The 14,075-nt window shown below is 43.5% G+C and overlaps 1 protein-coding gene across 2 annotated transcripts; it reads left to right on the top strand.

The window, feature by feature from the left end:
- Positions 1-346: 346 nt before the first annotated feature.
- Positions 347-5,545, top strand: LOC109637187 (carbohydrate sulfotransferase 1). Of its 2 annotated transcripts, none has more exons than XM_020099393.2 (2): positions 347-496; positions 3,838-5,545. In XM_020099393.2, exon 2 carries the CDS (start codon positions 3,884-3,886, stop codon positions 5,168-5,170), a length of 1,287 nt encoding a protein of 428 aa, XP_019954952.1. In that variant the 5' UTR covers positions 347-496; positions 3,838-3,883; the 3' UTR covers positions 5,171-5,545. The 2 variants fall into 2 exon arrangements, with proteins under 2 accessions (XP_019954952.1, XP_069382992.1); XM_069526891.1 differs by lacking the exon at positions 347-496 and adding an exon at positions 1,974-2,243.
- The last annotated feature ends 8,530 nt before the right edge of the window (positions 5,546-14,075 follow it).

The following is a 14,075-nucleotide window of genomic DNA, read 5'->3' as shown; positions in this document are numbered from 1 at the left end:
AAAGCCCTTAAAGCCGGGACACCTTCTCTTTTCCCGAGCAGGATCAGACGGTCGGCCTCCGGATGAGATGGAAGAAAAGTGAGCTGACAAAAAAGCTGCAGGGAGCTTCATGCTGTCAAACTGTCAAAATGCAAAATTGAAATAACAAAAAATAAAAAGGTGGGGGTTTTATTTCAATCATAACAGTTTCAACAATATAAAATACAGTTATAGGGCCCTTTAAAAACAAAGCAACTCAAAGTAACTCAACAGGATGTCCACTCAATTAACAGACCTTCCACAAGGGCAACACATATATACTAACTGACCGAACCAATAAACTCACACAGGGGAGAACTACGTGAACAGAAACTGAATCCCTAAGCAGAGATACTCTAATCCCCCCCGTGATGTCAGAGCTCTTGGTTTGGTCCACCTTCTTGGGCCTCTGTATAAAACCAGGCTCCGCCCTCACCTCAGCTTTTTGGCTGGACCAGGAAGTAGAACTCCTGAAAAGGTAACTCAGAACAAAGAGAAACGAATTAACCCAATTCAAACCAACTTTCAACGGAACGAGTGTGACTGTGTGGAAATGTTACTTCTGAAGTGACTGCGAATGAGCGTGACTGTGTCGTGTGGGTGAAAGCGTGTGGAATCAAACCTTCACATGTGCAGTGCCGTCAAATCACACGTGCAAAGGATTCAAACTTTTGTAGGCACCTGAAGGGGAGGTCGGGGGAATCTGATGAGAAGAGCTCGTATGACTGCGTGTGTTCCTGTTCTGTATCTTTGTGACGGACATTTTAAAGCATAGATCCTACAGAGGGAGGACATTTTGGTTGGTCCAGTTTGAGTGTTGAGGGTTAGAATTAGGATTGGCATTTTAGTTTGAATGGTTGAAGGGGATAGTTAGTCTACTCACCACTATGCCGATGGAAGGGTGGGTGAAGTGTTTGAGTCCACAAAACACTTTTAGAGTCTCAGGGGTAACGAGTGCAGTAATTTAACCCTCCCGCCTCTGACTAGTTCAGAATGCAGCAGCTTCTCGCTTGTCAAGATTTTACCGATCACTTTTTAAGCATCTGGCCACAAACTACATCACAGAGTCATTGGCCCCTTATGCGTCTGCGTGCAGCCCTGGATCCTCAGGTGGAGCTCTGCTGGTAGAAATCTAAAGGTGACCGAGCCACCAGGGCCCCTGTGCTTTGTCAGGCCCATACCTGAGGAGACAAGGCAGTCAGTGCCTTCTTTCAAATCACTTCTGAAAACCAATTTTTTTATAAACTTTCATGTGATGTTGTTTTCTTTTCACCTTTTATTTTATTAGTTCATTCATTTGTATTCACGTTACTGCTCTTTCATCTGCACGTTTTGTAAGCCAAAGGTCCACAACCAGATGTGTAGATGCTAACACGCACCCTGTACGTGCCCTTGAGCAAGAGCTTGTGTGCGTGTGAACATGGCCCCCAGGAGGATAACGGTGGACCTTTAGACTACAAACATGATGTAAATGACGTCGTTATGAGTTGAATTTGATTGTCTTGGGCTTGCGGACACTTGGACGACGCCACAGCAGCAGTATGGAGTCATGTTGATGTAAATATGAAGACGTGGTCACCAGTTACTCACTTCAGTTGTATTGGATTCTGCTTTAACACTGTTTACCCCTGAAACTCAAAGTGTTTTGTGGACTCGAACACTTCACGCAGCCCCTCCATCGGCACAGTGGAGAGTGGGTAATGAGTGAATTTAAATTTTCCTTTCAACTATCCCTTTAAGGTTAGGGGCTAGGGAGTGAAGGATGCCTCACAAAGATGGAACTGAGTGTGTGTGTGAGTGTGAGTGTGTGTGTGAGTGTGAGTGAGAGAGAGAGGGGGGAGAGGGGCAGGTGAAAGGGGGAGGGGACTGGGGTGGTCCAGACAGTCGCTCCTTGTGAACCTCACTCTCTCGCAGCCTCTGCGCATCATTCGAGGGGAGAAGCTGCTCGTCGCTGTTCCCCGGCTCAGTCTCCCACTTCCCGGCTGTAGAGCAACAACAACACCACCGCTGTGTTCTCCTGCACCTCCGGAACAATCCGTGCAACTTAAACCGGCTCCCGGCTCCGTTGCACGGGGTTGGGAGGGGGGGGGGGGGAAACACAGCTCTGCCCCGGCGCGTTGCGTTTTATTCCCTTACCCGAGAATTAGAAGCAGGAGCGCACGGTTGGAAAGCGTCTGATTCCTGGACGAACTGCGCGTTATGAGGATACTACAACTACCGACAAGGTATAACAACGGGAACAAGTGTGATTTTGTTCCCGTCATTTTGATGTTTCTTGAGGATTTCTGCAGCTTTATTTCGTGCATTGCTGTTTTGGACACTTGCAGCTCGGGTGGGATGCGTTGGTGCCGTTTGTTTCATGTTGTGTTATCGCAGCGCTGGTTTCGGATTGTCTGCATCACGGGAGAGAGAGAGAGAGAGAAGCCTTTAGAACCTGTTCCCTCTGCAGTGATGCTGTTTGAAAGAATCGAGTCGCTTGTGTCGCGGCCGCAGACAGAAGTCAGTGTTTCATGTCGGTCGGAGTATGAAGTGAAACGTCAACACAGTCAGCTGCATCGCAAACGAAATGCTGGAGACTCTCTGCAGTCACACTCCGGCTTTATTCTGCAGGAATTAGTTCATGTAACATTCTCATTTCTTATTCTGCACGTTGTTCACTTCATTTCTCTTTCTTGGACGGTACAAGTCTCATGCTCACACACACACACACCATAAAACCTTTTTTTTTAATCCTGCAGAATTATCATTATTTTAAAATCCTAATTTGGATGTAATTTCTAAGTGATTAATCATCTTTGCCTGCAGCCTCATTTATCCTTGACGTGACATTGGCATTGAAGCTTTAAACTCCTGTTAACCTTCCTGTGCTGGCGTGTGAGGCGACTTTTTGTTTTTCCTGATGAACAAGTGAGAACACAGCTCGGTGCTGAGATTCACCAATCAGGACTTAACAAGGTCCTTGAATTAGATGCAGACGTGATGGAGAAGACGGAGAGTGAAAGTGAATATGGGCTGTACTGCAGTATAGCCTCGTATCGTGTACTTGAAGTATTTGTGTCCCTAATAATTATTACATGGTAACTTTTGGTGCATGTTGAACTTGTGTATATATATAACTGGAATGTTTTAATGCCAGGTAAAAGCCATTAAAGCACTGGTTAAAAACTAATCAATGCCATCTACCATATACAGTCGGTTCTGTGCTTCCTCGCTGTTTGTGACTTCTTGTCGTTTTGCATTTTAATTTTCAAAGATTGTTGCACTGAAGGAGAAACAGGGGATGAATTGATTGAGTCACAGCGGTGTCATGGCCACAGTAATGCACATTAACAACTGCTCTTCTTATTTCCTGATTAATCTTTAATCCTTGATTTCCACAAAGAATGAAATCACAGCCTTTAAATGAAATATCGGCTGCATTGTAAGATTGTGTTGTAGTTTCCTTCTGCATCTTATTGCAGTGTCTAATAATCAATCGTCATTTAAAGGGATAATTCACGGAAAAAAGAAAATTCACTCTGAATTCTCACCACTATGCTGCGGGGGGGTGAAGTGAGAATGAGTCCACAAAAACACTTTTTGGAGTTTGATGGGTAAACAGCGTAAATCCACAGGTAAACAGTGTAAATCCAATACAACTGAAGTACCTTGTGTAATGTGTGATTTTTCCTTTTAAAGCCAGTAAGTGATCGACCGTGTTGTATTTCATCTCTGTAATAACTTGCAGAGAAATATCAACAACGCCCCAAAAGTGATTCTAATAACTAATGAAATAATTTCTGAGATTCCAAACATAAAACCATGTCTTTATTCTCACAGGGAGGAACTGTCAACGGCCGCTGTGTCTAAATGAAGAGGTTCAGCCATGCACTGTTCCGTGAAGTCCGTGATTTTGCTGGCTTTGACCTCCATCGCCATCCAGTACACGGCCATCCGGACGCTCACCTCCAAGCCTTTCCAGCTGTGCCCGCTGCCCAACCCCCAAAACTGCGGCCTGGCCGGCCAAGACACAGAGCCTCCCTCTGAGCGGGCAGCGGCAGCAGGCGGAGGCTGCGATGAATTGCCTAACTTGTCCGTAAATGCCACACGTAAAACACACATCCTGATCCTGGCCACCACTCGCAGTGGCTCGTCCTTCATTGGGCAGCTGCTCAACCAGCACCAGGACGTGTTCTACCTGTTTGAGCCTCTTTACCACGTTCAGACCGCGCTGCTTCCGCGTCTGTCCACCTCCCGCTTTGCCACAGAGCGCCGTTTGATGCTGGGTGCCAGTCGAGACCTCTTGCGGAGCATATGTAGTTGCGATCTCTATTTCCTGGAGAGCTATATCAAACCGACGCCCGCAAACCACACCACGGATAAACTGTTCCGCCGCGGCGTCAGCCAAGCATTGTGCCAGCAACCCGTGTGTGATGCCTTTGGTCCTGCTGCCGTTAATGTGGAGGAAGGGGAATGCATTAAGAAATGTGGCTCTCTAAACATGACCTTAGCAACAGAGGCGTGCCGCAAGAAACGGAACGTGGCGATCAAAATTGTTCGTGTGCCAGAAATCGAAGATCTACGAGCTTTGGTGGAGGACCCGCGGCTGAATATTAAAGTCATTCAACTCGTCAGAGACCCGCGTGGTATCCTGTCGTCACGGATTGAGACATTCAGGGATGCGTATCGTCTGTGGCGCATTTGGAGGGCGACAGGGAGAAGGCCCTATAATTTAGACCTGAGTCCGTTCACGGTGCTCTGTGACGATTATATCAGTTCCATTTCAACTGGTCTCAGCCATCCCTCTTGGCTCAAAGGCAAGTACATGTTGGTTCGCTACGAAGATTTGGCTAGAAACCCACTGGCCAAGACGAAGGAGATCTACGACTATCTGGGGCTGTCGATCGACAAAAACGTGGAAGATTGGATACAGGCAAACACTCAGGGCGCCAACGAGCCCTCGACGAAACACAAGTTCAGCACAGTGAGGGATTCGGCAGCGAACGCGGAGAGCTGGCGCTTGAAACTGTCGTACGACATGGTGGAATACACACAGACCGTGTGTCCGAAAATATTTCCCCAGCTGGGATACAAAACTGTGAGATCAGCGGAGGAGCTGAAAAATATGTCCCTCTCACTGGTGCAGGACAAAAGTTTTGTACCTTTTTTGTAATGAAGATAGCTCTCTGATGACTATTTTTGATATATTTATAATTGTTGCCTTATGATTTCCTTGGTTTGTTTGTTTTTCTTTCTGTTTTGTTTCGTCAGATTTGCACTAAACTTTAAAGACATGGAATGCACCGAGGGATCTATGGATTATTCCCCAATGTTACAGAACAGCACACTTAAAACACAAAGCTAGTTTACAAATGTCTTCTCTTTTTTTTTTGTTGTTGTTTATTCATCATCTCTAGAACCAAGATAAGACGCTGTCCTCATTCATTCCCTGTATGCAAGCTGTTGTTTCAACATGTTTTATACCTGTGATGGAGAAATTGGACTGTACAAGCCCAACTGTGCAATAAATGGTGAATGTTGCAGTCAACCTTTGGTACCATGGCGTTTTTATCCGTGTGGGAACAGACGAGATACTTATGACAGATGCCACACTCACAAAGGATAATTGCAGACAATTAATAAGCTCTCAAGTTAAAGGTACAGAATCCCAGCGGCGGTCACGAGTGTCATCGGAGGATACACAACCATCTGCGGTAGACAAACACACAATAATTAGAGGTGATGCTTAAATCGTTACTGCGGGTGTTCGGGGAATTATTCATATTTTTTCAACATGAATACAGCTTAGGAAAAAAAAAAAAAAAAAGGATGCCGACATGTAGGAAACATCCAGAAGAGACGCATTTGTCACTTTTATTTTTCAGTTTCAAGAATCCATTTATTCCAAGTCTGTCTTTGTCGGTTTAAAATGTTGACGCCACTGATAGGGAGACGTTTCAGATTTCCTCCTGATGTCATCTGATAAAAAAAAAAGGTGGAAAACACCCCATATTAAAAAACGGCGTGTGCTCTCTCTTCCAGGTAAAGTAACGCAGCCCTGTTGACAGATCAAGTTAGATTTATCTTCCACATGAAAGATTCATAACTGAGACTTGTCTTTGTAGAACAGGTTGCACTGCAGATCTCCTTTTTTTTTTTTTTTTTTTTTTTTTTTTGATCTCACTGTTCAACACAACCACATTTATTTCTACACATATGAAGAGCATTCATTTAATGACTGGACATAATCTGGGACAAATCCTCTGATGGTTGTAGAAGCAGTTGGCTGCTTTTAACCAGGCAATGCTAAAGGGCTGAAATACAGCATGCATCACTTAAGTAATATGTTGTTCTACAATTTAAAATGATCCTGAATCAGAGTATGAATTTATTTTATTTAAATATTCTTTTCCAAAACCCATTTACATGAAATTTCTGATCTCAAGCACAAATAAAATGAAGTAATTGTCTTGATTTGTTGCAAAACCTATAAGCAGTTTGTTGATTGGTGGACTTTTGAAACAGTATTGATTATGGATTTGATTGGCACAAAGTATAGAACGTATATAAAGTGGATAATGTGTCTCGAATTCCTCCCGTTGTGCCACAATAGCCCCGATACGAGCGCCGCCATGTTGGAGGATGCAACCAGAGTTCAGGTAAACATTCCCATAAATGGTTCTCATGCTGTTGTATTTCGAAACTGTTATAGCAGCTTAAACTGAATGTCAGGTGGCGTCACGTAGCACAGACACTGTCAAGAACGTGCACAGAAACGCAGCTGCAGCCGTAAACTGCAGAGTTTAACTGTGTGATGTCGGTAAACGCCCTGAATTCAATATGAGGAGCGAGTTTCATTTAAGACCCGAGACGTGCGTCACAGACGGGGGCAGGATTTTAAAGATGAACATCAGCGTCGCCGCTTTATCATAAAGTCAGTGTCAAGAAATAAAGAAATTATTGCACTTCTCGAAATAATCAAATACAAAACACAACAGTGTGGCATATTGTGCATAATGGCAGAGCCTGTGACTTTATTCACCACCACATATATTTTTAGTGAGACATTAATTAGGGTGAAAATTAATTCAATTAATTATATTTAGACTCATTTAATGGACTACATTTCAGTCTTCACACAGTTCTTCCAAACAATACAAATTAATGAAAATGACTGAAAAATATCTCACAATGTTAGAAAGAGAGATAAAAAATAATCCTGGATCAGTTCCTGATCCGGATCCTCACCATGTCCCATCCTTCCACTGAGTTCCGTGATAATCCGCCCTGTAGTGTTTGTGTAATCCTGCATAAAAACAAACTCATGAAAACCTAACTTCCTTGTTGGAGGTAACAAAGACTCTTTCAACATCCATTAAACCATGCAACTCTACAGTAGTCATGCTTCAGGAGTGTCCTTTTATTCTTTTTTATTTTACTTTGTCCTTTTTTTTTTGCAAACTTTGAATTTCTTGACACCTGATTCTGCAGTGGAAGACAACGAGCCATTGACGTCCATGCACTGACCACTTGTTTACCCGTAAGATATAAACTATGAATGGAGCGTCACACGCCCCGGCTCATCAGTATTGGTGACTGGATGTCCATTGAGATGCAGAGCACAAACCTTTGATCCTCCTCTGTGCCGAGGCTGGAGGCAAACTCTCTCCTCCTCTCTCCCTCGCTCTCTCCTTCTGTGCTGCCTTCTCCATCATCCACCTCTCTCTCTCTCCTTTTTACACAGATCTCAGGGGATTGTTCCTTTGCCTCAGTGCTCACTCTGTTTTTCACTTTACCTCTGAATCTTCCGGATGTGCTCGGCATACTTTTAGTTTTGAAAATTAAAATCTGCTGCATAGCCGGGCTTGTGTACATGCACATGATTTCTGTGATGTGCCAGGTTGGTTCTTGACGAGCTTCACACCTCTGTCTGTCTTTTGGCCACAAAGTCTAATTCATCATGAGGAGATAAATAGAAGATAGCTGATTGGATGTCAGTTCCACACCTCTCACCAAAGTTAAACCGTTTTCAGACATGACCTGCGCATAAAGTCCAGAGAATTGAGAACATTTTTATTTTCACACGCATACAAAGCGGGAGGTTTTCTGCACAGATGTTTTCACAACGGCAACAAATCCTCCGCATCATTCAGGCGAGACGTGGAGCAGCAGACAGAGGCAGGAAGTGAAGTATTAACTCCACTGCGGCGATCACTGGTGTCAGCTCCTATCAACACAAACTCTCTTGACACATTCGATGGTGTCTTCTACTTGTATGACTCCGGAGTTTATTGTTTTCTTTTTTTCATATTTGCGTGTGTTGCGTGTTAAAAGAAGAATCCACGCCGTGTTCCCACATTAGTTTCTGCAGGCAGAGAAAGTCAGCTGATAATCCGTAGGCTCTTACTTATGACAGAGGGAACACTCCTCCTCTTCCAAGTCAGAGAACCGTCATTGTGAAGCTGCTATTTTAAGGTAAAACTGTTACATATTGTTGCTTTAAACTCAACTTGGCACCTTGCTTCTGCTGCTGGACAGTTTACAAGCATTGGCACACTTCCTCCACATGCCTGACCACTGCACACAGCCTGCTTCCCATGTGTGGTTGCGTCGGTGTGTCTCTGGGCCTCTCGTCTTGTTTATTGTGTCCCAGGGCTGAACATATGGTTCACAAGCCCCTGGAAGAAAGTACAGCAAATCCCTCTCTCACCATGTCTCCCTCTCTCCCTCTCTCCTTTTTTCTTCTTATCCCCTCATAATGTGACCTTAATATTCTGACCCCGTGTGACTGCGTGCAGAGCTGCAAGATATTTGCTCCTTTGTGCCCAATGTTTACTGAGCCGAGCTGACAGAACACGTCCCGGCAGCTAAAACTACTTGTTAGTGAGCGAAGACTGCGGAAGGAGAAGGGATCATTCTCGCAAAAGGAAGTCTGGAGATGAAAATCCGCCGTTAGAACTTTGCACGTCCTGCTTTTGTCTCTGTTAGTGTGAGTAAATCTGCACAAGCCACTGTTTCTGTTCATTTTAGTGGGATATCATCGAGTTAGCTCACTGAACTGAGCAAATCCGGTGAATTATGGCACTTAAACATGTCAACAGTGTCACAGCGAGCGGTTCACGTCACGTGAGCATTTCCGTGTCTCTGTGAGTGTGCGTCACCTCTGCAGATGAGCCTCCGCTGGCGTTCCGACTCCTGCACCTGAGCAGCCTCGATTATTCAGTCAGGTGTCGCTCAGGTGACCGGCGATGTGCTCTCTGGCAACAGGAGCTGTGAGTACGAGCCGAGCAATCAGTAGCATTCATGTGAAAAGCATCGTTCCGTTCCGACTTCTCTCCACAGGTTGTCAAAGTTTTCATTTGATTGCTGCTAAAATGTGTGAGTGTGTGTGAGTGGGGGGGGGGGGATGTGCCAGAAGCGATACGAGCAGCTTAATTGAAGCTGTCAGCATAAGAGAGGCGTGGCAACCTGGTCATTATGTAGTTAGAGATCCAGAGCACCATGATCGTTCAATGGGCAAAGAGAAACATTTAAAAACTGAAATATTCTTTGTAATATCCCTCTGAGTAATAGAATTTTATGGGTGGGTTGAATTCAAATCATCTTTGTACGGGAACTCATTTAAAGTCTTTAGTTAGCATCTGTCATCGGCTGAACACGGTCAATGCTGCACCACGAAACATTTCTCCGTCTGAAACGATACGAAACATACAAACTACATTTCATATTAACCTTTTTTTCCCACTCAACCTTGGACATATTAAAGTATTAATTCGTACACTGTGTTCAAACTTATTTTTTAAATTAGATGGGAAAGCTGGAAATGGGAATCTGCCTGATAAATGTCACTTGCAGCCACAGGTCGCTCTCTCCTGCTCTCTCTCTCTCTCTCTCACACACACACACATGTTAGCATTTGATGGTTATTTCCCCCGTGGAAATGCAGGTACTGGTGAGTGAGAGGGTGCATGTGTGAGGCTCAATGTGCATGCAGCATCATTGGAGCCGGTTAGCCACAGTAACCGCTTCTTCTGCCCCTGTGGTCAGCTGTCGCTCTCTCGCTTTGCTGCAGATGCTCAGATTCTCCCTCCGGCTGCCCTGAAACGCTGAAATGAGATTAGCAAACAGGCGAGCGGACAAATGTGAGCAGTCATGAGCTGAAAATGAAGTTCAAGCGCTCTGGGAATAGAGGAAATATGGAAATATCTTAATTTTGACACTGTGACATTTACAGATATATAAGACTTGCAAATATGGGCTCTGGAATATCACCAGCGCAACATGACAGAGGGATCATTTAATGTGTATATGTCCAATCACGTAAATCCTGATCAAACGCTCGACATTTGTATTCTCAGACACAGAGTCTGTAAATCTGAGCTTTAAGGGTCCACAGAAGTCGCTCTAGAAAATATGATCTAATGCAAAAAGTGGCGATGCAACAGACATCTTCCATGTGATCTATTTTTTTAACCAACTATTCAATTTCATTTTTCATCTACACATGGGAAAAGATATAGTGTCTGTGCATTCACCTGGTGTTCGGAAATCTTTGAGGATGGAATGCAGGAAAAAAAAGAGCCATTTAAAAAAAAACGCCTTGACGTCCAATATTGGCTTAACGTTAAGTGCTGCTTATCGAAGAGAGGAGAAAAATAATTAGGTGTGTTTCAATAATTAAAAATGTGTGCAGTGTAAAGCTGTGTACAATCTGAAAGTGCAGTTTGCAAGTGACATTTGACGAGTTGATTTATTTTAAACGCCATTTCACGCCGATGTAAATAAAATAACGCTCCACTGCTGGTAGCTTCAGCTCTACGCGACGCTCAACATACCAGCACCCTGAAGCACAACAGTTGATTCAGAAAGAAAAAGAAACTTCAACATCACACATTCCTCAACCAGTAATATCCCCAAACAATGTTTTTAATGTGCTTTTATGCCGTTATGCCCATTTTATCTAACAAATATCTCACAAAGCCACTCAAGTCTGTTGATAAGAACCTTCAGCTTGCTCATTTATTGGATATTTATCTTCCACAACATTGTTATTACCTGAAGTCTCTGCCAAGTAAAACGGTGTAAAAGCTTCTTCTCTGGAGAATGTGATTGTGTTTTCATCCAACAACCTGAGTTTACACACTCTCCTCCCCAACACACTTCCCCGAACATTAGTTTAAGCAGTCCTCGTTAATTTTCGGGCTGAAGTGTTCGTTAAAGACCTGAATAGACACACATTTAGTACATGAATGCTTCAGTGAGGTTATATTTTAAAACCTGAATAAAGTTGTCATGTGAGGAGCCGTGGAAGGATCACAGCGAGAATTTCTTTCGAGCATTACTTTTGCATTTCCTTGCAGTAGTTTCCTGTTCCCATTGTGATGCACAACTGTGCAAACATCTGTATCCGTGCAGATATCCAATGTGAGGTAAAGCAAAATCTAAAAACAATTCTCACCGTGACCCTTCAGTTGCACCGTAGCCTAATTGCTTTCTAGTTTCCCGGAAGTGCCGCTGGTTACGGGTTAGATATCGAGTCTCAATCCAACATATGGATGCTTATCAGTCCCTTATGTTCTTTTTGCTTTAATCACAGATTTTGAACATAATGCAGAAGAATATTAATTTAGTCGATTGGAAATGTTGTAAACTCATAATGAGAATATTCTCAAAGCTTTGGACCAAATTGAGCTACAAGTTTTTTTTTCATTTTTAGTTCCCTGCTCAGGAAGAGGTGAAGAGAAACACAACAGAACAAACAACTTCACTAAAAATGGACAAAGAACCTATTGTGTAATATTTGATTCCCCTTAAAATCAGACAGGAGCTCTCAGATTATCAGACGGATTGTTAAACAAACCGAAGACGACTGTTAAGCAAATTTTATCTCATCGGTGAGATTGAATCAAATTAAAATCAGTTTCTAGCCCCATTACATTTTTATAACGATGTCGGCATGTTTTCACGTATCGGTAATTAACTGGAGTGTTTTTTTGTGTTTTAAAACTAAAAGAATCTAGAATGATTTTGCCCACTTGCAGGATGTTAAAGGGAGTAAAACAATAAAACAAATCCTGGAAAACATAATGGTTGGATATGTTTGGGTATTTGTGTTTTGTCGCTTCTCTGTCCTCTAGAAGCTTTAGTGAACTTTTCCACATCAAATATCAAAATCTGCACAACGGTCACGCGCCCCGATTTTAATGATTAATTGACACAGCAAACAAAAGCCTGTTTACTCATCCAGCAAATACGCAGCAACATCAGATTTCATTTATAGTCATGTTTGAGCCCACCTGATAAATGTAGGTCCAATATTTATTCTCCTTTTTAGCCTCGTGTCTCAGACGTTATTAACTTCTGATGCAAATAGAGAAATATCAGGTTTAGTGGCTGCACTGTTACCAAAGTCTCTAACTTTTCCTTTCTGCTGATTGGTGCTTGACAGGTAGCATTTGTTTTTTAAAGCTGTCGCAGAGAAAACAACCGTCTGCCGGGTGTGAAAATGACACTGATGAGAGCGGTCAGGCTGCACCACAACTGTAAAGATGCTGGAAACCATAACAAGCGGTGGAAGTGGAGGATGAGAAGTTTGCAGAGCGGAGAACGGCACAGTGGGTTTCTCTGTGGGTTCATTCCGAGGACACCTCAAATACAAGGAGGCAGGATATACATAGTTTATAGCAAAAGCAGCATTAAAGCTGCAGAGGGCAACACAATTATTGAGAAACAATTCCATAATAAACTTTCAGCATCATGTAAATCAAGTGATCTGAGAGAATAATAGACTTCTCCACCTTGTGGGCTCAGTTTCCAGCCTTGGACTCTGGGAACTCTGGCCCACGACAGGAGACTTTGACCAATCACAGGGCATGTTAGAGAAAGGGTGTGCATCCTATTGGCTGTTCTACTCAGCTGTTCGTGCAGAACAGTGCAGCTAAGGCCGTAATTTTCCATCTGAATGTGTCAGAGCCCGGGAGAAAACCAATCGAGCTCGACCTGAACTCAGCAGTCGTTGATTTTTCTGTCCATGCAGTGTAACAAATCAAGCAGCTCGGCCATTGTGACCAAACTCAACCTAAGCAGCCCGGGTCGGGTCTCCGCACCCTAAAGAACACGCCCCTCTGGTGACGGGCCTGCCCTGAATCAATGGTGGTAAATCAACCTATCAAAGGAAAACTGAATTATTGGATATTAAAAGAGAATCTGAGGCTAAAAAACATGGATCAGATAATTGATAGAATAGAAACATGCTATACTAAATAAAACTGTTGCATTTGGGCATTCATCAGCTTATCATGCATTTAAATCCCCCCCACTTGTTCAAGTTCATCCCCTGTATTTTTACACTTTGAGGGGTTCCAGCCTGCAAACAAGACAAAAAGCTATATTTCCTCCTCCCTGTTTGCATCGTGTAGTTCTCAGAACACACCTCCCCCCCCCTCCCCCTCCCTGTCCTGGATCTCTTGTTAGAGTGGAGCTGTGACTCAACCCTGACTGGGTGAAAAAAGAAACGAGGCGTCGAGTCCTTGAAATACAAAGATTGTGTATGGCCGCTGGCGGTGTAGTGCACAAGCTGCTGTGTAGTAACACTATACAGCACACATACTGTAATGTAACATAGATTTAGGTTCGTGCACGTTCACACCTACACACACAAACACACACACACACACACACACACACACACATGGCCCGAGGCAGTCTGAGTTTTGGAGTTAAACTTTGATTTTCTCATACATTTGGAAATCCAGCATCACTTTACGCAGTATGTGGAGGATATGTACGTGTTTTTCTTCTGACGTTGTGTTTTAGATTGTGCGTGGCTGTCAGAGAAGTCACAATAATTAACTGCCTAATTACACAGTTACATCCAAGCTTTATCAAAGTCCACGGACACACTGGGAAAAGAAAGTCTCTAACATGCACACTACAATATCAGGATGTTTATTACATATCTGCTAAATAATAGATCTGACAGCTCCACGGTAGCTTCAGAACCATGGACAGCGCTGTCGACGCTCAGCTGTTGATTTTCATTCAACAGGAACTTCACGTCCTTTTTGTTCCACAGTCGA

Source organism: Paralichthys olivaceus, chromosome 1 (genome assembly GCF_024713975.1).
Source record: "Paralichthys olivaceus isolate ysfri-2021 chromosome 1, ASM2471397v2, whole genome shotgun sequence".
Classification (NCBI taxonomy): Eukaryota; Metazoa; Chordata; class Actinopteri; order Pleuronectiformes; family Paralichthyidae; genus Paralichthys; species Paralichthys olivaceus.
Note: the sequence above shows the minus strand (reverse complement) of the source record. Positions and strands in the feature narration are given on the sequence as shown.